This window comes from Cryptotermes secundus, unplaced genomic scaffold, assembly GCF_002891405.2.
Source record: "Cryptotermes secundus unplaced genomic scaffold, Csec_1.0 scaffold550, whole genome shotgun sequence".
In the NCBI taxonomy this organism is placed as follows: Eukaryota; Metazoa; Arthropoda; class Insecta; order Blattodea; family Kalotermitidae; genus Cryptotermes; species Cryptotermes secundus.
The window spans coordinates 282,237-305,894 of NW_019724591.1; the positions used below are offsets into that span (position 1 = coordinate 282,237).

General features: G+C 37.2%; 1 protein-coding gene across 1 annotated transcript in view; it reads right to left on the reverse strand.

Moving 5' to 3' along the window:
• The window catches only part of LOC111862361, an 84,075-nt gene extending 61,152 nt beyond the window's left edge, over nucleotides 1-22,923 (reverse strand). The window contains exons 1-7 of the mRNA XM_023847676.2: nucleotides 22,835-22,923; nucleotides 10,370-10,913; nucleotides 6,590-6,742; nucleotides 5,106-5,408; nucleotides 4,109-4,292; nucleotides 3,101-3,257; nucleotides 1,646-1,727 (exon numbers count right to left, since the gene is read on the reverse strand). Coding sequence (XP_023703444.2) covers nucleotides 1,646-1,727; nucleotides 3,101-3,257; nucleotides 4,109-4,292; nucleotides 5,106-5,408; nucleotides 6,590-6,742; nucleotides 10,370-10,872 — 1,382 coding nt within the window. The 5' untranslated portion in view covers nucleotides 10,873-10,913; nucleotides 22,835-22,923. The remainder of the gene's footprint in view (nucleotides 1-1,645; nucleotides 1,728-3,100; nucleotides 3,258-4,108; nucleotides 4,293-5,105; nucleotides 5,409-6,589; nucleotides 6,743-10,369; nucleotides 10,914-22,834) is intronic.
• Between the last annotated feature and the right edge of the window lie 735 nt (nucleotides 22,924-23,658).

The window sequence follows — 23,658 nt, forward strand, 5'->3', positions numbered from 1 at the left end:
GTTCATTCCATCAAATTCTCCACAAGTGGGAGTATCTAGCCGGTTCTAGATTGTAATCAGCAGTGGAATTGTAACTATTGTAATTTTAATCTGCTTATGTATCGGATTGTTAATGTTCAGAATTGGCTTGACTTGTCATGTATCATGTACAGTGATCTGCAGTGACGAGGTGGATCAATCAATCAATCAATATTATATTGTCATATTATTATCTCTGTATTGCTATATTATTATTATTATCATGTATTATTATATTGTCATATTATTTCTGTATTATTATATACTTATTATTATTTAGTATTAGTATTAATATTAATCTTTGACTTGTCCCATATCATGTATAATGATCCATGGATGAAATAAAATTGAATTGAACTGAATATTGTTTTCACGCGCTTAAGCAGGAAGGCATTTACCAAGCTGTTGCCCAACAATGGGTATCCACGTTACAGTATCAAAGTGTATAAATGTCAGTTATGAGAAGCAGATATCTTACTAGTACAGGAGAATATATGCTGTCATATCCATGGACATATCTGAAAATTACAGCTGCACTAGAAGTTCCAAAGACCACAAGCAAGGTATTAAATAAGTTTGGAAAAAATACTCCATATTGTAGTACACAAAATTACCAATGGAGTTAATCTGATATTGTCTAAGACTAGGAATAATAAAATTTAGATTAGTGAAATTCTCCCATATTAATTTCAGTAAAATCTATCCAGCAATTCATGGGTTACACAGAAAAGTCCATATACTCCAGGCTTTATCGCAAATGAATATGACTGAAAATCAAAATTGTCCAATAACGTTTTATGGAAATGTAGCATAATCAGATTTCAAGAAAACCAGCTTTAATGGTTCATGCCATACATTGAAAAATCCATGTATGGCCTTATCAAAATCACAATTTATTATGGTTATTATAACTGAAAATCAGAGTTTCTCAACAAGTTTTGGTGGGAGTTCCTCATATTGAAGTTTGAGAAAATCTACTCAGTGATTTGAGGAATACACAAAAAATTCCGTTATGCGAACCAGGTTGTATTGTGCAGTAATATGGCTGAACACCAGAACTGGCCAGCAGTTTTTGGTGGAAGTCTCCAGTATAAAAAAAAAAAAACTTAGTCAAATAGTTTAGGGTATATGTGGAAACATTCATTTATGATCTTAATGTAAACCAGGCTTTATTATGGATCTGCATGACCCAATTGGAATTCCTAACACCTTATGAGGAATTACTGGGTTTTTGGACTTTGTCCATTGTCCGGTATTCTAAACCACAAGGGAACTTAAGATTTTGGAAACTGGATCTATTTCTGTGACATTATGTTCTGTAGTGTTTTTAGAATACTGGACAATGGACAAAGTCCACAAACACAGTAATTCCAAGTCATACACCATTGTTAGAATCTAACTTTAGAATTACCTTTTGAGGAAATCTTCCAATTAAAATTCTTAAGAGAATCTGTCTAGTGGTTAAGGTGCTAAAATTAGATCACGGATGGAAATGACTTATAAATAAGAAAGACATTTTCTATTTTGTAATGACCACCCAAAAATAGAAAACGTGATTTCCCATCAACACTTTATCAGCTTGAACAAGAAATGTATGAGGTTTCCTTATTGCATCTGGAAAACTTACTTTATTCCTAAGTATCTTCTGAGTCCCTTCACAAATGTGTTATGTGTCAGGAAGTGCTCTGCAGTCCTGATGATGGAACCAGCTATGAAGGAATCACAGTATTACTGACTTTAGTATTAACTTCAGTATGAACTGAATTTGGCCTCATGTATCATATTATTATTACATACAACTTGGTAGGTATTCGCCCTACCATTGAAGGAGTTATATAAATGAAAGATTTTAATTTGTAATGAACTTGTTGACAAATAAGGAACAAACTACATTTGATCCTTGAGTTATGAATGGGTTATATTCTGAAGCCCATATTTGTAAGTTGGGTTAATCTTAAGTTCAAATATACTTTCATCCTGTAAGAAATAACATTATTAGGAGTAGCCAAATACCTAAGCTTATGAACAAAGCCTAATTAAACCTATAATACTCAATTCAGTTTACTTATGAATTAATATTATAGGCATATAATCCTCAGAAAAGTTAATAGAGGAAACTGAATATTGCTCTTGGGCTGTTTGGTCACAACATATGCCTGTTGTTAAAATTTCCTTTATTGGGAGTAATGGTGCTGTGGTAATAGTAGATATATCTTTGCAGTCACAGAATAACAACCACCTCTGTGGTCTGGTGGTCAGAGTTCCTGGCTACAGAACCAGAGGTCTGAGTTCAATTCCTGGCACTACCAGATTTTTTCTGAGAAGTAGTGGGTCTGGAACGGGGTCAACTCAGTCTCGTGATGATAGTTGTAGGAGCTATTAAAAGGAAATAGCAGCTCCAGTCTAGAAAACCGATATTAAAGACCATGAGGATTTGTTGCGCTGACCACGTGACACCCTCATTCCGCAAAAGTTTTTTTCACAGAATAACATGAAATTCATTTCTGTTGCGGTGTAATCTGAGGTTCAGCTTGTGGTCTTCTAGATTGTGACACCATTTAGCCTTGTAGGCAGATTCCGTTGTTTGGAGGAAAATTCAGCCTCCATCATCAGGGTTGAAATATGTAGAGTGAGGAATTAGGAAGGTGCTCACTCAGACCCATGGAGAACGTAATGGAATGAAATCCAATACAACTCAATGGGAATGGTGCATAGAGAAAAGAGTTTTTTGAAGGAGTGTACTTTGGCGGTGGTGTTTTTCTTTTGGGGAAAGGGGTTCACAGAAGGGTAAATAGGCCTTGAAGTATATGATTTTCTGGGTTGTAACGTCATTGATTTGGGTGGAACTGCACCAGTGTTTCAAAGCAATGGATTGCCTCTAAAATGTTGGTGGACTCATACTGAGCTCTACAGCATTAAAACCCAGAAGATCATACACTTCATGATCATTCCTGTAAGAACTCAATTTGGGGTTGTTTCATGTATGATACTTGGAATTTGCACTGATGTATGTGGCTTTTCAGTCTCTGTGTTATTGCATGTAACTGGTATCTGTTTCTGTTTCATAACATAAAGTACTGACCTTTATCATATGAGATGGTATCAAAAATGGAATTGATTTGTGCAGGGGTATGCACTGAAGCTGTTATAGGATGGGTTGTAGCTGAAGAATCAGCTGCTAGCGCATTCTGGTGTGCATTCACTACAAACTGATGATCTAGACGCCAGTTAGGCTCCACCTGAAACACACATATATTGATCATGTGTGAGGCTGAATCTGAAACATGTTGTGAAATGTATTATGCCTTCATTATAGGAAGAACAGACATTGATTAGTGTGGAAACTGTACAGCCAGTGAAAATAAATATAAACAGTGACCATATATGAAGAAAGTCGTCTTCTGGGATCTAGCGCCATGTATTCTTTGTATCAGCCGACGTTTCGGAGGAACGTATCGCCTCTGTCTTCAGGACAGGTGAATTGCATTGTGAATACAGAGAGCAGTAGCTGTAATGATTAGGAAGTCACCCCAGCTCTTCTTAATGTCATTGACATCAGTAGCCTGTCCCCTCTTAATCATGTCATTGACGTCAGTAACCTGTCCCCAGCCAACCAGTTCTTCTTGTCTAACTGCAACCTCCGTGACATTGACCTCCAAGTTGCCTGGATTCACTGGCCGTTTTCCCGCCCCCCTGACCATATATGGCCTTAATCGCTCTTCACTATTCCCATTGGTCCCCTCTCCCTAACCACCCCCCCCTGCCTATTTCCTGTATAAAGAAGCGCTTTTCACTTCCTAATCATTACAGCTACTGCTCTCTGTATTCACAATGCAATTCACCTGTCCTGAAGACAGAGGCGATACGTTCCTCCGAAACGTCGGCTGATACAAAGAATACATGGCGCTAGATCCCAGAAGACGACTTTCTTCATATATGGTCACTGTTTATATTTATTTTCACCTTACACAGTGACCATATATGTTTATCTGTGTTTTATTAGAAATAATTTACTGAGGTTGATAAATAAGCAAACAAGGTGTGTCATCCATGAGGAAAATTATATTGTTGGTAAAAGTCATTTCCTTACCGCTTGAGTGGCAAAGAACTCAAAGTAAGTAGCGAAGCCTTCATTCAGCCAGAGGTAATCCCACCATTGGGGACTGACCAGGTCGCCAAACCACTGATGTGCAAACTCATGAGCAATCACTGAAGCAATGTTTTGTTTGTTGGAACTTGTTGAAGTGCCTTCTGAGTACAGCAACAGTCTCTCTCTGCAGATACAAATATGATACTAACTAATAATTCCTTAACGTTTATCCATTTGTCACACCTTTTTAAGGAATTTCCAGAAGTAATTAAGTAATGGAACTCAGTACCCATAGAAAAGTCCATAACTTTATTTTCAGTTTGGTTCCCTGTCTGGGGGTAGAGATGTTACATGCAGTGGCCCAAACAGAGGAAGTTTCATGCCTTTAACTAATCATGGAAGTAATATGTTCCAGAATTTTGTGTTCCTTTAACCAGAATGAAATGATGGAAAATATCTCATATGTATGTCAATGTACTGAATTTTAATTTTCTTAACAAAAAAGATAAATAAATTAAAACTAATAAGATTCACAAATCTAAATTGTAGCCACTGTTATGTCTGCAGAACTATGTGGTTTAATTGTTTTAAAAAAATATTTTTAATTGTTTGATGAATATAACAATCATATTTCATGAGATTTGAGGTTCTCATGAAGACAAGTATGAAGAATACAAACTTCTGGGGTGTGACACATAGTGTTGTAGAAGTTTATCAGCACGTAGAGAGCCATACTGTGTCCATCTTCAGCTTCAAAGCGTAAGCTAAGCAGACAACAAAGACTGCTTGCTTGGTTTATTCTTCAACCCTGAAGACAGAAGCAGTACATTCCTTTAAAACGTTTGTAAACTTCCATGAGAATATATGGCATAACATCCCAGTGCTATTTAGATGTTATTCTGTTCTATGGAAACTGTTAGCAAGATGTTCTTCTGACAATATTGGCAAATAAAGAGAAAAAAACAGTCATAACTATGTTCTTGTCACAAGAACCAACCTGTATGTAACAAGACCCCAGTTTTCCATGGCACCAGCTGCAAAGTCAGGTACTGCTGCTTGATCCAGTTTTGGAAATTTATATTGAATTGCAGTGAAGTTTTCCATAAACTCGATAATGCCAGGGCTGATAGACATACTGTAACTGGCTTGTGTTAAGGCATCTCCTTTTACCCAAATGCGGTACAAATGATGGTCATCATTTAGAGACAGCTGTTTGAAGTCTGAGACTATGAAGGCTACCAGATAGGTGGACATCAGTGGTGATACAGCAAATGAGTCTTCTACTAAACCATCCGCAGTGCTGAAAATTTTTTCTGCCATTAACAATTCTTATACATATTTTTAACCTTTTATTTTGTCTGCAAGTTTAAAATTGTGTCTCAATCTGTTCAAATTACTTGAATTCATTTCAGATTTAAAGTGACATTTTATGCATTTTGTTATTTTCTCATAGATATGTTTACAGTGTAATTTATGGGTCTTCTGGAATATTAGTTATGGCACATTTTTTTTAAACAATAGATATTTGGAAATAAATCATTTTAGCAGCATAGTCCATTTAAAATATATGTAATAAAATGTAGTTGTTACTTCCTTCTCAAGTACACTTTCAGAAATTAAATAATAAATTTACTCTTTTTTAAAGGTGGTTCATTCATCCAAGTTTCTTCTTACATTCTTACCCTTCATGTGCATTATACAGGCGTGTGTATGAGATTAAGCAGCTGTTAACCAACCAGCCACTATATATTGAGCTCATTGGTAGCTTTTGTAAAAAGTTCGTACAGGGGTTATTCAGAAAGTAACCTCCAGTGAGCTGTTAACAAAACAAGCAATGAGAAAAGAAAAGTTGTTTTATACCAAAAATACCACCTTTCTGGCAGACAGCGTTTGTTTAAATTTTTCATCGTATTTGGTGAATGTGTGTGCATCCATTGCTTTGACTGCTTTTTTGGTTCAACATTCACAAATGAAATTTGTGGAAATTCACATGAAACTTCTGAAATTATGAAGTGCCATTTTTCACTAATTTTTTTGGTCAACATTTTGAACAAGCTAATCACTTCTTACAGATGGCCAACCACTTTGCCTATCTTTGAACATTCTACGCCATTGTCTTATAGTTTCTTCACTCATTATATTTTGGCCATAAACTGCATATAATTCATGACAGATTTCTGCAGCATTAATTTTTTTAGTGCAAAGAAAGTGGATAACAGCACAAATTTCACAGCTGGCGGAATTACTGCTCGCAGAACACATCATAACTACATGATGTAGAGACAAGAACAAACACTAACTGACCAGTTATGTGATGGTTTACAAGGCAATGAGACAAGCTCTCCCTGGCTCCCACTTTAGTTGTCTAAAATAAACGGAGGTTGCTTTCTGAATGGCCCTTGTGTATTTATTTCAATAGATATTTCTGTCTTTAATGTTAAGTATGCTATTGATATATATCTCTCTTCTCCAAATACTTACTCTTTTGAGGACAGCAAATTCATATTACTGATTGATTTCAAGTCCTTAGTTCTTCTAATGTTGATTTGGAAGGCAGCTTTCAGTCCAGGTTCGTCAAAACATGGGAAAGCCCTACGAGCATCTGTGGGCTCAAATTGTGTTGCAGCAAGCCACCTGAAATAATAAAGTATTCATGCGTGTACTTAGAAGGAAATTTCAATTAATTTTGATTCTGTGTTCAATATCCCCCCTCCCCCCATGTAGACCAGAATAGAACATCTGAGTTCATTTTTTGTATATAACGTTGGAAATAAATTTATTACTTCCTGTTGATTCCTGTGTGATTGTATTATACTGTGATATTCAGACCATGTTATGTAGCTTTGAGATATTTTATTAAAATAGTATCAGGATCTCAGAAATTGTATAAATATAGATATAACAAAGGTGAGTTGGAGCTGTATGTGCATGAGTGCTATTATGGTTTGAAAAAGAGCAAGAATCATAGAGGTGAAATTTCAGACATTGTGACTCTTAGGATTAGATCAAGATGTGTGGTCATCTTAGCTTATTAACAGTTCTATGTCCATATGAAACAACTGTGTATGCTCACACAACATATCACATAGTATAGGTGGTAGTTCACTACAGATGAGGCAGTTGTGTAATCCAGTCATTTTAGGACATACTTATATGTAAGTTATTAAAAATCTAATTTCTTATTGTATGTTGGAAGGTCGCGTGTTCAAGTCCCAATGAGGTCATTGGATTTTTTTCAATTGACCTAAACCTTCCAGCTGCACTATGGCTCTGGGGTCGACTCAGCCTCTAACAGAAATTAGTACCAGGAAGATCCTTAGACTATTCTTGGGGCTAAAGGTCGGCTGGCATGTAAGGCTGTCAACCTTGCCGCCATCTATGAGCCAATTGTCCAGAAAATGTGGAAACCTTTACTTTACTTTACTTTACTTTACACAGCTTAATGGAGGAGCAAGGATAGCAAAGTCAGTACAGCGAGTAGCTATGTACTTGGCGACCGAAGGGTCAGAGTTCGAGTCCTGGTAGGGTCAAGAATTCTTTCTTCTCCACAGCGTCCAGACTGGCTCTGGGGTCTACTCAACTTCCTATCCAATGGGTACTGGGGGCTCTTTCCCTTGGGGTAAAGCGACCAGAGCGTGAAGTTGACCACTTACCTCCAGCTAGTCCTGAGGTCAAAAAAATGTGGACCTATACATGCACTTCCCCCATATGCCTTCATGGTGTAGTGCTTAATTAGTTAAGCACAGGGACAACTTTACCTTTACACAGCTTAATGTAGTGTTTTGGTGTGATAAAATGTAAGAAATGTTTTTTTTATCTTCCCACTTTGTTAGTTCACATGAAACTAATGATACTAATAAAGAATACTGGGTATTTGATGTGAAGCCCTGTAATGTGGTGGAAGTTGACTGACATTTCAGAGGAATGTATTGCCTTCATCTGCATTGTCAAAGAGCCAAACAAGCAAGTCAAATAAAAATATTCTTCTTGCTCTTTTCTTGGGTGTTTACTTTTTGAACTCAGAGTGGAGGCAGTGCATTCCACCGAAATGTCAGTAAATTTCTACTGGACTACAAATCATCACAGTATTTTCATAGTCACCACTGTGAGACCATCACACCTAACCTAACTTAGCAGGGTAACAGTTCTTTTGGATTTGTACTGCTATTCAGTTTCTGTTTGGCCCAGCTTATGCTTTTAATCTCTGTGGGGGCTTGGGGATGATGTTGGATTGTACACTTCAGGCAGGTATATAGCTCAGCAGTTATTTGGAGTGAATGAGAACTTGGGCTAAACATGTAGTGATTCAAATGTAGCTTCATAAGAAAACAATGCAGTGCAACAGACAAACAAAATGAACTATTGTCTACTCAGTACTGGAACTTTTAATGTGTTTGATATTACATCTCATTTAAATTTGGAGTCACTCTTTGCTTAGTAACCGCTGGTTCACTTCCAAAATTTAAAGTTCTGGATCAATACTGACACTGTGGATTTATTTTTCATAAAAGGTTTCATCTGCAATATGGTTGGATTGGAGAGGATAAATTGTGCATGAATGGCTCTCAGCTCTCTAACGTCTTCCATCGTCATCTCAAGCTTTTACATGTATAATATGGCTTTTTGTGTCTTATTTCTAATTGAACCGTGTTGAATACAGTGCAAAATTATGTGGTTTCTGCAGGTGTATCTTTCTTTCAGAAGTTTGACTGAGAAAGCTAGCTTAAACTAACTCCTTGGTCTGTAGTCCGCAAGCGAACTATACTGACCTAGCGACCACCACTTCTCAGCGAAGTTAGTGCCAACTTTAGTGGATAGAGGGTGTCACGTGGTCAGCTCAATGAATCCCCACGGCCATTAATCTCGGCTTTCTAGACCAGAGCCGCTATTTCCTTGAAACAGCTCCTTAATTATCCTCACTAGGCTGAGTGGACCCCGTTCCAGACCCACTACTTCTCAGAGAATGTGGTAGCGCTGGGAATCGAATCCGGGACCTCTGGATCTGCCACTAGACCACAGAGGCAGTCTAAAGCTAGCTTAGGAGGTAATATATTTGATTCGTATTTCAGAAATTTTAGGTTCAGATCTCAGCTGGACACTGACTATCTTTATGGGTTTTCTGTAGTTTTCCTCAGTCCCAGCAAGCGAATTTTGGTAAAATAACTTGAAATAGGCCACGACTACTTCGTTCTACATCCTTTACAGTTCAGCCTTTACTAATCATCCTTTCTTTGATGCGATATAGTCTTAGGTACTTACGGCATTGACAGATAAATCATAAATCAATAAAACTGTAAAATTTTAGAGTTTGAAGTGTCATTTGTCTGTTTTCTGAGGGACAAAGAGAGGCAATGTGCAGATGTGAGCCTTTATCAGGCTGCAGTTTGTACTTGTGTACCAAGTACACGAAATGTATACAGAAGTTTGCAGTCTACACAACAATATTCTCTATTTAAAGCAAAGTAGGCACTATCCTACTATTGTACTGGGTCATCATCAGGTGTACAATGATAGCAGACTCAGTTGTTGAATTGCATCTAATTCTTCAATAAGGATCCTTATTGTGCACTTGAGTGGTTTTAAATTGATAAATTCTTTGAATGCACTTTACTATTAAGTTTATAACTTATTTACTATCCACTGTCCTATACAAAAATCATAAATTAAAATATATGAAACTAATTTTACTTGTGTAAGATTTGAGGTTTATGCCTGTTTATATTAAATGTGACCTCTTATCATAAAGAAAAACTATTGATTCAGATAATAACATTTAAAAATTAGAAACTAAAGATTAAAGCATACAAAATAAAATTGTACTAAAATGGAAATGAAGTATTTTGCAATAAATCTCTTTAAAAGTTTGTGACCGCTACATGTTGGCGTGATTTTCTGGTGGTAGAAGCGACTATAGTGTGGGGCGCATGCGTATCAGGATCTTCTCACATGAGTTAAGTCATGTGGGCTTGACCTTACTCTCATCTTGTGGAGCTTATGCTCGTTATTCTGTATGTCACCCAAACAAGTTGTTTATTTGGAGTGATGTACATCAGATTTTCTTATGATGATATGTGTATGATCTGCTTCTTGTGTTGATGTCGCTGTGTTGTAGCAGTTCAGTATACCAGGTTACATGACATTATACCCCAGAAGACGGTACTCTTCACTTTTCAAATTATTTTATTGATACAAATTTTGTATCAATGCGTGAGACCTGAAATATTTTGTAAGTTATTTACAGCTGATCATAATGTATACTACCTTTCTTCACCATCAGCAGTTGTATAAGAACTTCTATAGAAACCAGCCATGTCATCATGGAGGACACCTTCGTAGTCAATGTGAATTATGCAGCTTTCTTCAGATATGAGTGGTGTCTCTAATTCGAGTGTGAAAATATTTGTGGCTTCTACATAACTATCGTTTAAAGGTATTTCTACATTGTTACAACTCACGATCACTGTATCAACAGTAATTTTGTCATAATGAAGACTGATAGAGTCTGTTCCATTTGGTGCGCTTACAGTGATATCTACTGTACCAATAAAAGTAAAGTTATCAAAATTTGGTGTTAGTGTTATTTTATAGAATTCTGGTTTAACTGTTTTTGGCAAATGGTAATCCTCATCAGCACGAGTTCCACGACTTTCGGAATAACGGTCAGGATTGAAATGTAATTCTCGGAGTGGGATTACGTTTGCGCTTGTGATATTTATGAGAAGCAGAAGAGACACGCATGCTCCCAGGTGCCATGTCTGGACCATGATGACATTCAGTTACTGCTACACCTCAAGGCAGAAGAATTCTGGAACAAGCCATGATACATATTGTTATTGCATGTTTTCTTTGTAACTTCAGATAAAAGAAATCAAAAGTGAAGTGCAACTAATTTAACCATTTCCTTTTCAAATTTTATTTCAAAATTTGGTTAGAAGAATTATATTGTCATGTGATAGTGTGAGTATAGATGTGTTTTGGATTGATGGTTGGATTTATTGGACTCTTTGGATATACAGCACACTGTCACACGTACACATACACACACTAGTGTCCACAGTCACATTTTCACTGCTGTTGCTTGGTAGTGTCTGCCAATAGCGGACGTCTTCCTTTTATCTGGGTCCCTGAACTGTCCCTGGCTTCAGCTACCATCTTCTCACAGCAACAGTTGATGCCAAATGAACCCCAGTGGTTATCTAAATCACTAACTCACCAACTCTTAACTTTCCCTACTTATAACATCTCAACATGGACAGCATAGAAAACAGTTCCTCTGTTACTGTTTATGGGACACTGCCTAGTAATGACCGTTATATAGTTGCTTATTTCAAAGTCGTTGCCTAGCAACTGGTCTACATGTCACAGTAGTTTTCTTTATTTTAGGTTCATAAATTCTTGAGATAATTAAAGTCTGTTCTTGTATGTAATTGACATATTCAGATTGTCAATTATTAAGCCCAGTGAACATCATGATCAAGTGGGTGGCACAACTTTTTTTGTATTCTGGGAGCTTTGGGTTCATATATTGGCTCTGAGATCGACTATCTTGATTGATGTTTTCGTGGTTTTCCCCAGACCGCCCAAAAAATACCCACTTAATGTTCCTGTTACCCATTAGCCATCTCACATGCAACTTACTCTTTAACACCTTTTGTAGTTTTAAACTTTAAAATCTCTTCTATATCATGTTACTTGTTTTGATCAACATTGGTGATCTTCAGGTGTGTCTAAAATTGCTGATGAAACTCCTGTGCTTCCATCCGTAAGTTCGGTTTTTAGGATATGCTGTAGTCTATGTGCCCATATTTCTCTCTCATATTAGTATTTTGTGTATGACATGTATTGGTGTTTCTTATGGTATATATGCATATGTACTAATGGCTAATAGGAATAAATTGGTGATGTGCAACACGATGCTAAGATACAATATTACGAGTTAGTATCTTAAATTAGGTGACAACTGCTTCGTATTTTCAACTTGTTATTCTCTAGTCACCCTATAATTTGATGTCATATAGCCTTATTTACTGAGAGTGTCATTAAATAAATAAATTAGTAAACCCAAGAATATGATTGTATTAACTTTCCTGTTGTGATAGATGTTGCACAAAATTTACAAACCAGATTACCTTAGAACTTTAAGTGGAGAGTTTAAAAGCAATGCCATGCTATTTAAGATGCCCACTCACCTCCAAGGCATATTCACATGCGCATGCCTTGTGTAACTGCATACTAATTTAAGAATGTGGCAAAGTTAAAATATTTTGGAATGAAGGCAACAAATCAAAACACCGCTGTATTTGAGGCTCTCAAGGCCATGGTTATGAAGAATATTGTCTTGTGGCTTGTAACACCATGTAGTTTGTAGAGAATCTGACGTTTCAGAGTAACGTGTTACTGTCCATTTTCAGCTCAGCTCGTCACCTGCTTCTGCTGGTTTCTTACTTGACTTACTTTTCAACCCTGAAGAAGGAGGCGATATATTTCCCCTAAACGTTGGTACCCCTCAAAACTACACAGTATTACTTGTACAACTTGGAAGACTGTAATCTTCAAATTGGAACCACATTTATGGAATTGTTAAGAGCAGAATAAATTCTTTGAATGCATTTTTTTTATTTGTTTCATTCTGGTCCGTTACACTAACTATTACAAATACAAACCACTCCGTCCAATGTGACATATAAGTTTTACTACATGAAAACCTATCACCCTTACATGTTTCGGTCCTTATGGACCATCTTCGGAGGGAACATCATTACAAGCTGGAAACTACTATCACAGTAGGTGTTTTGATTTAAATACAGACACTTATATCCTATAATGCACAGTACGCATAAAGTCGAATGTTTCACAATCACAGCAGCTTCCTGGTATTGTAACATTTGTAAAAGTTATAGGATATAAGTGTATGTATTTAAATCAAAACACCTATTGTGATAGTAGTTTCCAGCTTGTAATGATGTTCCTTCCGAAGATGGTCCATAAGGACTGAAACATGTAAGGGTGATAGGTTTTCATGTGAGTAAAAACTTATATGTGTCACATTGGATGGAGTGGTTTGTATTTGTCTTTGAATGCACTTTACTATTCAGTTTATAATTTATTTAATATCCACTCTCCTATTCAAAAATCAGAAATTAAAATATACAAAACAAATTTACCTGTGTAAGATTTGAGGTTTATACGTGTTTATATTAAATGTGCCCTTTTATCATAAAGAAAAACTATTGATTCAGGATGCTGAGGAGAATATTTGAAACTAAGAAAGAATAATTAAGTAACAGGAAGATGGAGTAAATTGCATGATGAGATCCTTCATAATAATTTTTGCTCAGTAACAAGTATTAAAGAGATCTAATCAGGGAAGATGAGGTGGGCAGAACATGTAACACACATGGGGAAAATGTGAAATAGAAACAACATTCCAGTTAGAAAACCCCAAAAGAAGAGACAATTTGAGAAACCTAGCTGTAGATGGAGATATGGTATTGAAATTAATATTATTTAAATAGTGTAGACACAATTCTCTTTGCTTGGAGTATAGCCTAGTGACAGAAAATTTTCAGCATGGTAATGAATCTTGAGAAGGGATTTCTTGGCCAGTTTCTCATGGTCTTGAAAAGTCATTTGTAAGACTTCTGTCAAGAGACCCACACAAAAGTTTTGAGGAAAATATATCCAATATAAGGTCCATTACCTTGTCATGTAGGTAGTATATGTGGTAAAATATTTTATGATGCTGAAAAAAATTGATCTCTAAGTTTTTGACGATTTTGCATGTCTAAGTTCCCCCTGATTACAAAAAAGTTATTTTTGGTATTCTGTCTGACTTTGCACATGTATGTATGGATGTGTATATCTATGGGCTTGTGTCTTGCTAGTGCCACAATGCTTAGGCAGATATTATTTATATTCCTTATTTAAAAGTTTATCTGTCATAGGTTGGTGCCCAGTGAATATGAAAAACTCCATCCCCAAAAATAAGGACCCTTCAGATGGGCTTCAGAACAAAATGGCGATGTTATCAAAAACTGCTCTAATGGCTGTAATTAAGTGTCAATAATTTATGGAGGTCCTCTTCATAAATTAAACTACATAGGTGATATATTCAGGAAAATAACAGTATTCTTACAAAGGTCATGCATGAGAAATATTGATTATGTTGAAACTGGCTCAACAGGTTGGACAGACTTCATTGTTGTTCGATCAGAAAACAAGTCTATCTAACAATGATCTTTTTTGCAGATAAAATAGTTAAGGTCAGTCATAAAGGAATGTAAAGTTGTCCTTGTGCTTAACTAATTAAGCTGTACACTTTGAAGGCTTGTCAAGGAATGGAGGTATAGAACCACATATGCTTGACATTGGCACTAGTTGGAGGGGACCGGTTAGCTTCACGCCCTGATTGCTTTACTCTCAGAGAAAAAGCCCCCCTCCCCCGCCCATTGGATAGGAGGTTCAACCATTCAGCCCATAGCCAGTCACTACACCGACTGAGCTTTTCCAGCTCAGGGTTAGTTGTATGTAAGGAAGTGTGTAGAAGGTCTCTGTGCAGATTTCTTCTTTCTTGTGTCTCTTCAGAGATATCACAGGACAGACTCTTAGGACAGAATACAAATGCTCTTTTTCATTCATCGTACCACCTCTCATTGTCAGAATACAAGTTAATTGAACACGGCAAAAGAATAAGATAAAGAAATAAAACATTCTTACTACTGGAAGTATTTGAATGCTTATAATATAGGAATGAATTGACTTCACCAAAGTATTTCAAGTTATCAGTTTGCAGACTTTGTTTCTACAGCAAACAGCCTCTTGTGATTATGGCGATTAACTTAGGAAGAATTAGTTCTGATTTTTATCGAGTATATTTCCACTTAAGAATGCTGAGCAATTTAATATTCTGAAGATGGAGGCAGCACATTCCTGTGAAATTCCAGTAAACATCTATCAGATACATAGCATCACATCCCGTCAGACAATAATCTTTAAATTTGCCCCTCTGAGAACCTCAAAGCTGACACAATTCTGAATTCTGGAATTTGTTTGTTCTGGCAAAGTAGAAGACGACATTAAAAATGGCCCCCATGGGTACTGAGGCAGGTATCCCATTGTAGTACTACTCATTGAATTCCCTTCACAAAGAACTCCCTGGATGTTTGATGTATCATGCGCACAACAATATGATAAGCTGTGACTGTAAATGGATTTAATTTAAACAACACTTATACAAGTGGTATTTCAATTTCATTTGTTTAATGTAAATTGCTTCTTAATTATTTTTTGTAATTCTATGTCTTACTGTTTTTCTTGTAAGCACTTAGAGATGCATCTTTGTGAGACAGCCTTCAAGTTTGTAATGCATTGGCCACTATTATCAATTATTGATTTCAAATGATTGCTTAATATCTTATTGTACTCTGTATTCACCTGTTGATATAAATGCCTGAAAACACTTCAGACTCTCTCTGAATGCTTGTGCCAGTTTTTTTCCTCTGGTAATAACTCCAAATGATATATTTCTTTTCATTATCTCCTAAGGTTCTTTATCTGATAAAGTAGACTTACAAATATATAAAGTATCTTATGTAGGATTACTTTTATTGTTGGAATTCTGAACCATTTTTGGCAACCTAGTAAGGTGACACAGATTCTTGAGCATGCCATTTAGTCTCTGATATGTTACCAAACATTGCATTTTAATGTTATCCCAAATAGGTATTAGTGTAAATAATTCACGTGTTTGAGTACCTTATCTCTTCTTAATATTGTGTCATATAGATACATTGTTAGACAAAGACCTCAAAACAGTGTAGCAACAGATCAGTAAACACACTTCTACAACAATAGAATTGTTGTTGGAAACGGTGTTTTATATTCTATCCGTGCAAAATACGAAGGGGGACCCAAAAATAACCGGAAACGACCTGTTGCGCGCGCATGCTTTGTAGTTACGAGTTGTGCTGCTAGGCGGTGTTAGCTGGGGGTCTCCCGCGACTGTTAGTGAGCTGGCGTCAGTCTGAGTTAAGTGGTTTGTCTGTGGTGCTCTGTTGTGTGCGTTTCTGTTTCAACCCTTTGGCGATTAGTGAGATGGCCGACCAGAAGGAACAAAGAGTGTGCGTGAAATTTTGCTTTCTGTTAGGGAAAACTGCACTTCACTCTTCAAGTCGCGGCAAACATTCNAAGGGTTGAAACAGGAACGCACACAACAGAGCACCACAGACAAACCACTTAACTCAGACTGACGCCAGCTCACTAACAGTCGCGGGAGACACCCAGCTAACACCACCTAGCAGCACAACTCGTAACTACGAAGCATGCGCGTGCAACAGGTCGTTTCCGGTTATTTTTGGGTCCCCCCTCGTAGTTGTAAAGAAGAGGTGTGGGGTAACCAGTTCATTTGATGGTTAGTAGTTCAGTTGAGCTCTGATAAGGAGGCAGAGAATAGATGGTGCTACAGTTGGTTGAGAGTTGGAAGTCTGGCAGTGAAGAAAAGAGTTAGTTTGCAAGAGTGCTGCTGTGAAAAGAAGACTTTATGTGTGTGATGTAGATACAGTGAGACTCTGATAATTGATGTGTTAAAATCTGTTGCCAGAATACGACTAGTGAAGGCTGATAAGACTTAACGTGTGCTGTGGTGATTTGTAAAGTGTGGAAATCAGCAATAACACTAATTACTTGTAGTTTCGATTATGTTAATAAATCCAATATGCAATCCACACCCTGTCTATAGACACACACCTAAATCATGATAATACTTACTCCTAATGTCAGTAGTAGCTTTATTTTTACTATTGAGATAAATCTTGATGAAGCTTGCAGTAATAGCAACAAAAGTAATGATCAATCTAACAGTATATCAAAGAAAAAATTGTTTTAGAAAACAGCTTTTAATCTGGAACATTTGATGATCCTCAGAAGAATGTTTTCTCCTGGCATGTTGGCATGTAACATCACATAGCTCGGCACAAATATACATATGTTTCGGAGGCATATATAGCCACCTTCTTCAGGGTTGAAGAGTAAGCTGAGCAAGCAGCAGGTGGTGGGAAGAGCAAGTAGATTTTCTTTGTGGTTACTTGTTTAGCTTAATCTTAAACCCTGAAGATGGAGGTGATGTGTTCCTCCAAACTGTTGGACTGTGTTTGGAACTTAACACTTCCTGCTACTGATATGAAAACCTTTATATGGCATTAACATTGTCTGCCTTTGTATGGGTGTGGAACTTGGTTTCTCACATTAAAGGAAGAACATAGAATGTGGATGTTTGGGAACAGGGTGCTGAAGAAACAGTTGAACTTAAGAAAAAAAAGTAATTGGAGGCTGGAGAAAATTACATAATGAGGAACCTCATAAAGTCTGTTCCTTAACACATATTAAGGTGCTAAAATGAAGAAGGTTGAGATTTTCAAGGCATGTAGCATGCATGGAATCTAAGAGAAATGTACGTATAGTGTTGGTAGGGGAAACCTGAAGGAAAGACACTACTTGGTTAGACATAGGTGTAGATGGGAAGAACTAATCGCCCACTTTCGTTGATATGACACCGGCTGCACAGAAAACGACTCCTCCAACAATTCTGTTGTTTCATGTGTACCCATTGCCGCAGTAACATATGACATACGTTGTTGAGATGGGCTCAAATGCCTTGATATACATACCAAGTTTGATAAAAAGTGGTTCAGGCATTCAAAAGTTAAGAGGGTGAGATATACAGAGTCACACACAGCATGGTGATCACATAAGCCTTCTTTTATTGTTTCATAAGGAGGAAAATAGGTTAAAATTGGATGTTAAAGAAATTGAATGGGAGGGCTTGTATTAGATTCATCTGGCTCAAGATGTGGATTAATGGCAGGCTCCTGTGAACACATAAACTTTTGGCTTCCAGTCAAGAGCCAGAGATGTTTTGACTAGATGTGCAACTACTAGCTTCTGAAGAAGGACTCTGCTTCATGGAATTGGCCAGTTAGATCTGTCTTTGTAGATTTGTGACTTGGCAACTATGCCATGGAATTGGAATCAGGGTTCCGTTCCTGGTCGGGGCATTGATTTTTTTTTTCTCTGCAATAATGAAAACCTAGCATCCTATCCAGTGAATACCAGGGGTTCTCTCCCTCATTGGTAAATTGACAATAGGTTGAAGCTGACCATCTGTCTCCATCCTGTGGTGAGGTTAGTGCATGACTTCTGTCTTGCTTTTCCCACAGTTTTTCATGGCAGGGTGCTTAATTAAGTATATGGATTTACCTTGCATATGGAATCATGAGAAGTTTCACTGTTGTTGAAACTTGTTACAGTTTTCCCTGAACATACGGTAATGCTAAACCTTGATCTGAGATAAGTTATCAAAGTCACTTGAGATATGATGTTGCCATAATGATTGTAATAATAATAAGCACTTTAACATAATATCTGTTTAGATTGTTGGATGTAATGAAGGATATTGCATGATAAGTAATTGTGGCATAAAATCATTATTCGAAGAAAAATTTAACTCTGCCTAATAATAATATATATGTAGATGTATTTCCTATTTTTACATGATGGCGGAAAGGTGGAATAGTGGAGTGAATAGATATAACCGTTCCTAGGCAACGGCGCAATAAACACGTTTCTGCAAAAACATACTGAAGCACAGCATGTTTCAGAATTTAGGTCTTATCCCAATTAAGGATTGAGATTTGATTCTGTTGTTAAATATCAACAAAATTTGATATTATACTTTGAGGAACCGAGTATCTTAGCTCAACAGTAGTATAGTTGACATTGTGTTTACTTCAGGAACTGGCTGGCTATGGGCTGGATGGCCAAGGGGTCGGAGTTCTAGTCCCAGTAGGAGCAAGATTTTTTCTCTACACGTTATCCAAACCGGTTCTGAGGTCCATCCAGGCTCCTATTCAATGCATACTGGAGGCCCTATTCCCAGGGGTAAAGCGCTCACGGGCCTGAAGCAACTAATCACCTCCAACTAGTGCCGAGGTCAAGAATATGTCGCTCTATATATCCACTCCTCCATATGTCTTTATGGCGTAATGCTTAATTTGTTAAGCACAGGGACAACTTTGTCTTTACCAACATCAGATGTTGACTGGGTAACGAGCTATTGACAATTAGGTTTTTGATGGTTATCTGCTTTTGTTCTGAACAGATGATATTTATATTTTGTTTATTTAACAATAATATCAGTAACTCATACTATACATAATGTCCCAAGAGTAAAAGTCAATATTCTGGGACATCAGAGTATCAGTAATTCTAAGCAAAAAGTATATATATACATGTTTTCTATTTTGAATGGTTTCTGAGATAGATCTATTTAACTGTGCAGTACACTGTACACTGTACAGACGAGCAACGCGCCATGTTGTCACACGAGTTGCACCAAGATAGAACTATTTCACTGCGCAGTACACTGTACACTGTACAGACGAGCAGCATGTCATGTCCTCACACGAGTTGCACCGAGATAGAGCTATTTCACTGCACAGTACACTGTACACTGTACAGATGAGCTACACGCCATGTCCTCACATGAGTTGCACCGAGATAGAGCTATGTCACTGTACACTGTACACTGTACAGACGAGCAACACGTCATGTCCTCACACGAGTTGCACCGAGAGAGAGAGCTATTTCACTGCACAGTACACTGTACATTGTACAGACGAGCAACACGCCATGTCCTCACACGAGTTGCACTGGGATAGAGCTATTTCACTGTACATTGTACAGACGAGCAACATGCCATGTCCTCACACGAGTTGCAAAGTGCATTGATGTTGACGGTGGAATTTTCAAAAATGTATTATACTACATAAACTGTGCCAGTTTTGTCACTTGAGCAATAAAAATCGTTGTGAGAAACAGTACGTAATGTCTGTTTCTTATCAATAATTTTGGAACTGTATGGTGAAACAGCTCTCTTGGAAACCGTTTGGAATAAGACACATGTGCATATACACTTTTTTGCTTAGAATTACAAATACTATGACCTCCCAGAATATTAACCTTTCCTCATGGGACATTCTGTATAGTATCAAATGATTGCATAGTGGTGAATAATGAAGCAAAAAGAATTTATAAAGGAGCAGTCTTGACCTAATTTTAGTACTCTTTGAGGGGGTTAATATTTTTTACTACAACAGGACCATTTTCTTCTATAGCCTTTCTGAATGATGGAACATCTTTATTCTTAGATTACACTTCATAGAAGAAATGTAATTAAACAGTGTCTGCTTCTGAAGTTGTGATAATAAAGTTAGAGTCATCCCCTTATTTAATTAAGCACACCTGAATGAATTCATATGGAGGAATGGAGTTATAGATCCATATATTATTAACCTCAGCTGTAGATGGGGGTGAGTGGTCAGGTTCACGCCCCAGCCCCCTGGGAAGGAGCCCCCCCCCCAGTACACATTTGATAGGAGGCTCGGTGGGCCCCCGAGCTGGTCTGATTGCTAGGTAGAAGAGAGATATCTCTTTCTCCTGCCGGGAATTGAAAGCCTATTTGTGGGTCTTCCAGTCCCTAATCTGTCTCTGTCCTGATTGAGCTATACCGTCTTCTTCTGAAACTCTAAAAAGTTTCAAAATTGTTCAGCAGGTCCCAGGACATGTAATACATCAGTAGTTACTGCTGTTTCCTTACTACTTTGTAATGTTCTATTTGACTATAAGGATGTTCTTCATTGTAGATCTGTCTCGGTTAGGATAGAAACTTCTGAATTAGGATTATCAAAGAAAAATTAAAAGGTGAACTTGTCTTGGTGCATAAACACTTCATCATGAACCTGAACCTCAGCCAGTGTCATCAGGAATTTTCAATCAGTGAATCCCACTGAACTGTGATATTTGTCAAAAAGTAATGAGAATAATATGGAACAGAGCTGATAAATGTAACACTACTTGGTCCCAACATTTGTGTGGCAGATGTTTTACATCTTAAATGATTAATAAGGGAAAACATTTGTGCTTTCTTTGATGGGAATAATTCAGTAGCAGTAATGTTAATAAGAATTCGGAAAAACAAGAAAGCATGCTATGAGAATGTTATATCTTTCTGTGTTTTATGTCATCCTTAAAATAAACAGGTTTGTAACCTGTGACCCTGCATACTTTCCAGTAAAAATATATATGAAAACTCAGAACCATTTCACGTTTATCAAAATTGTCTTATTAAATAATTCATTCTTAAAGAGTTACAACTTTTGGGATATAGCACTGTGTAGTCTGTTGAAAGTCAACCATCGTTTCATATGAACATATTGCCTCCATCTTCAGGTCTGAAGCAATAAGAAACAGGCATGAAGCAGCAGTAGCAAGCAGCTTCATGCTTGTTTCTTTGCTTGGCTTTTCTTCTACACTGAAGATGGAGGTGGCATGTTCCTCTGAGATGTCACTTGACTTTCGATGGACTACACAGCATATCATCCAAGTGAGAACTCCAAAACCTATGATACGTAGTAACACTGTATAGAAATTTCTTTCTGGCTTTCTCACCAGTATCCTACACAGCTTCCACTTCTTCCTTGTCCACCTCCTCTCCTTTGGCTTGATCATTCTAATTATACTTGGAGAAGAGTACAAGTTATGAAGCTCCTCACTATGCAATGTTCTCCAGTCACTTCATTCATCTTTGGTCCAAATGTTCTCTCAGTACCCTTTTCTGAACCCTCAGTCTATGTTCCTTCCTTAATGCCAGAAACCAAGTTTCACACCCATACAGAACCACAGGCAAAATTATAGTTTTGTGTATTCTAATTTGGAAGTTTTAAACAGTAGTTGAGGAAATGAAAGATTCTGGACTGAATGATAGCAAGCATTACCTTAAATCACTTTCATAATTTCCTCCTGAACAAAATTTTCAATTTTTATGTTTGAAATGTGCCACATTTTCAAAGGATCTGTTAACTGTCTTCATATTATAGTTTTACCCTGATTATCCGTGATGAGACAGAAACACATATATTTTTTAATTCTCATAGTGGGATGCTGGAGTCCAACTGCGTCCACTCGGCACGGCGGCCACTGATTGGCTTATTGTAGCCTGCCCCGGGTGATTATGATGATGGAGAATTTGGTGGAATGAAGGTTGGCAGGGGAATCCGAAGTACTCAGAGAAAACCTGCCCCAGCGCCACTTTGTCCACTACAAATCCCCCTTGACCAAACCTGGGTCACCAAGGTGGGAAGCCAGTGACCAACCGCTTGAGCTATGGCGCGACCAGTATATACTTATTTTTCTCTGCATTTACTTCTAGACCAATCTGCTTGCGAGTGCCAATTAAAGTATTCTGTGTTTTTCTTTAGGGTTTCTATGTTATGTTCCAGTAGATTCACATCAACAGTCTAGACTTACAGCTGATGTGTGGGAAACTTATTATGCAGTTTTCTATATACTCCTGTTAACCTCTGTATATAAGGACAAAAAAGGCATAAAATGGTGTCAGTAAACATGAGTCAAGTACTGTAAAGTTAAAAGTGAGAGCGATTTTTTTCATTTTAAGGTTATTCACATATTTTTCAGAAGGGTTTGAAAAACTTCTGTTCATGACTTTGTCACATCTGAATACTGGAATATTCCTGTCTAGCAAAAATCGAAGCACTTCAAAATTACTTAACAAAAATTTAAAATTAGCTTAAAATCTTCTTAAATCCACTCTCATATGATCTTGTGAGGCTATAAGCAATAAATTTTTCTTGTTTATTTCATTGTTACACTTACCTGATGTCGACAGAGAGAGAATAACTGTATAGAAGTAACACTGTGTACCACAACCACTCAATAACAGATGGAGCAGTTATTGAGGGTTGAATATATAAACATCGAGATTTGTACCTATCTCTTATCTGTTAATTTAAGGACAAAGATATCAGATAAATTTGTGCCTCAGCATAACATTTCATTGGTTTCAGTTTTATCAGCATGAAGTAGAGTCTTCTGTAAACTTTGGCCAACCTTTTTTTACACCGATTTAATCTGAATCAGTTGCTACCTCCATGCATGTCATGTCTGTAGCAGACGGTTCCCTTATCACAGAAGTTAAACATGGTTCACAGCCTCACTTCATATTGATGAATTTCGAAGCTTCATGAAGTTATTCCCTTCCTTCTTCTTCTTCATCATCATCATCATCATCATCACAGTAAAGAAAAATTATCCCTATGCTTACTTAATCAAGCGTTATGCTAAGAACACATAAGAGGGAGTGGAGGTTAATGCCATGTATTCTTAGCTTTGGCACTATCTTCATATCCCAATATTTTACTCTTAGTGAAGACCCTTTGGCACCCTTTGCAGCTTGAATGCTGTGCAGAAGAGAAAAATCTGTTTCCTCTGATGGGAACCAAAATGTGAGTGCTCTGCCATTGAGCCTGCAGTCTGTCCTTATACTGACTGAGTTATTCTGGCTTCATTGTTGGTAGTTCCTAAGTGGGAGCCTTGTCACCACAAAATGGTGCATGCTTGAGTTACAGATGGAGAAGATGATCTGTAAGTTGTTCTAACAAGAGATGGTTCCCTGGTATGGGGTTGGATGTAGGACTAAT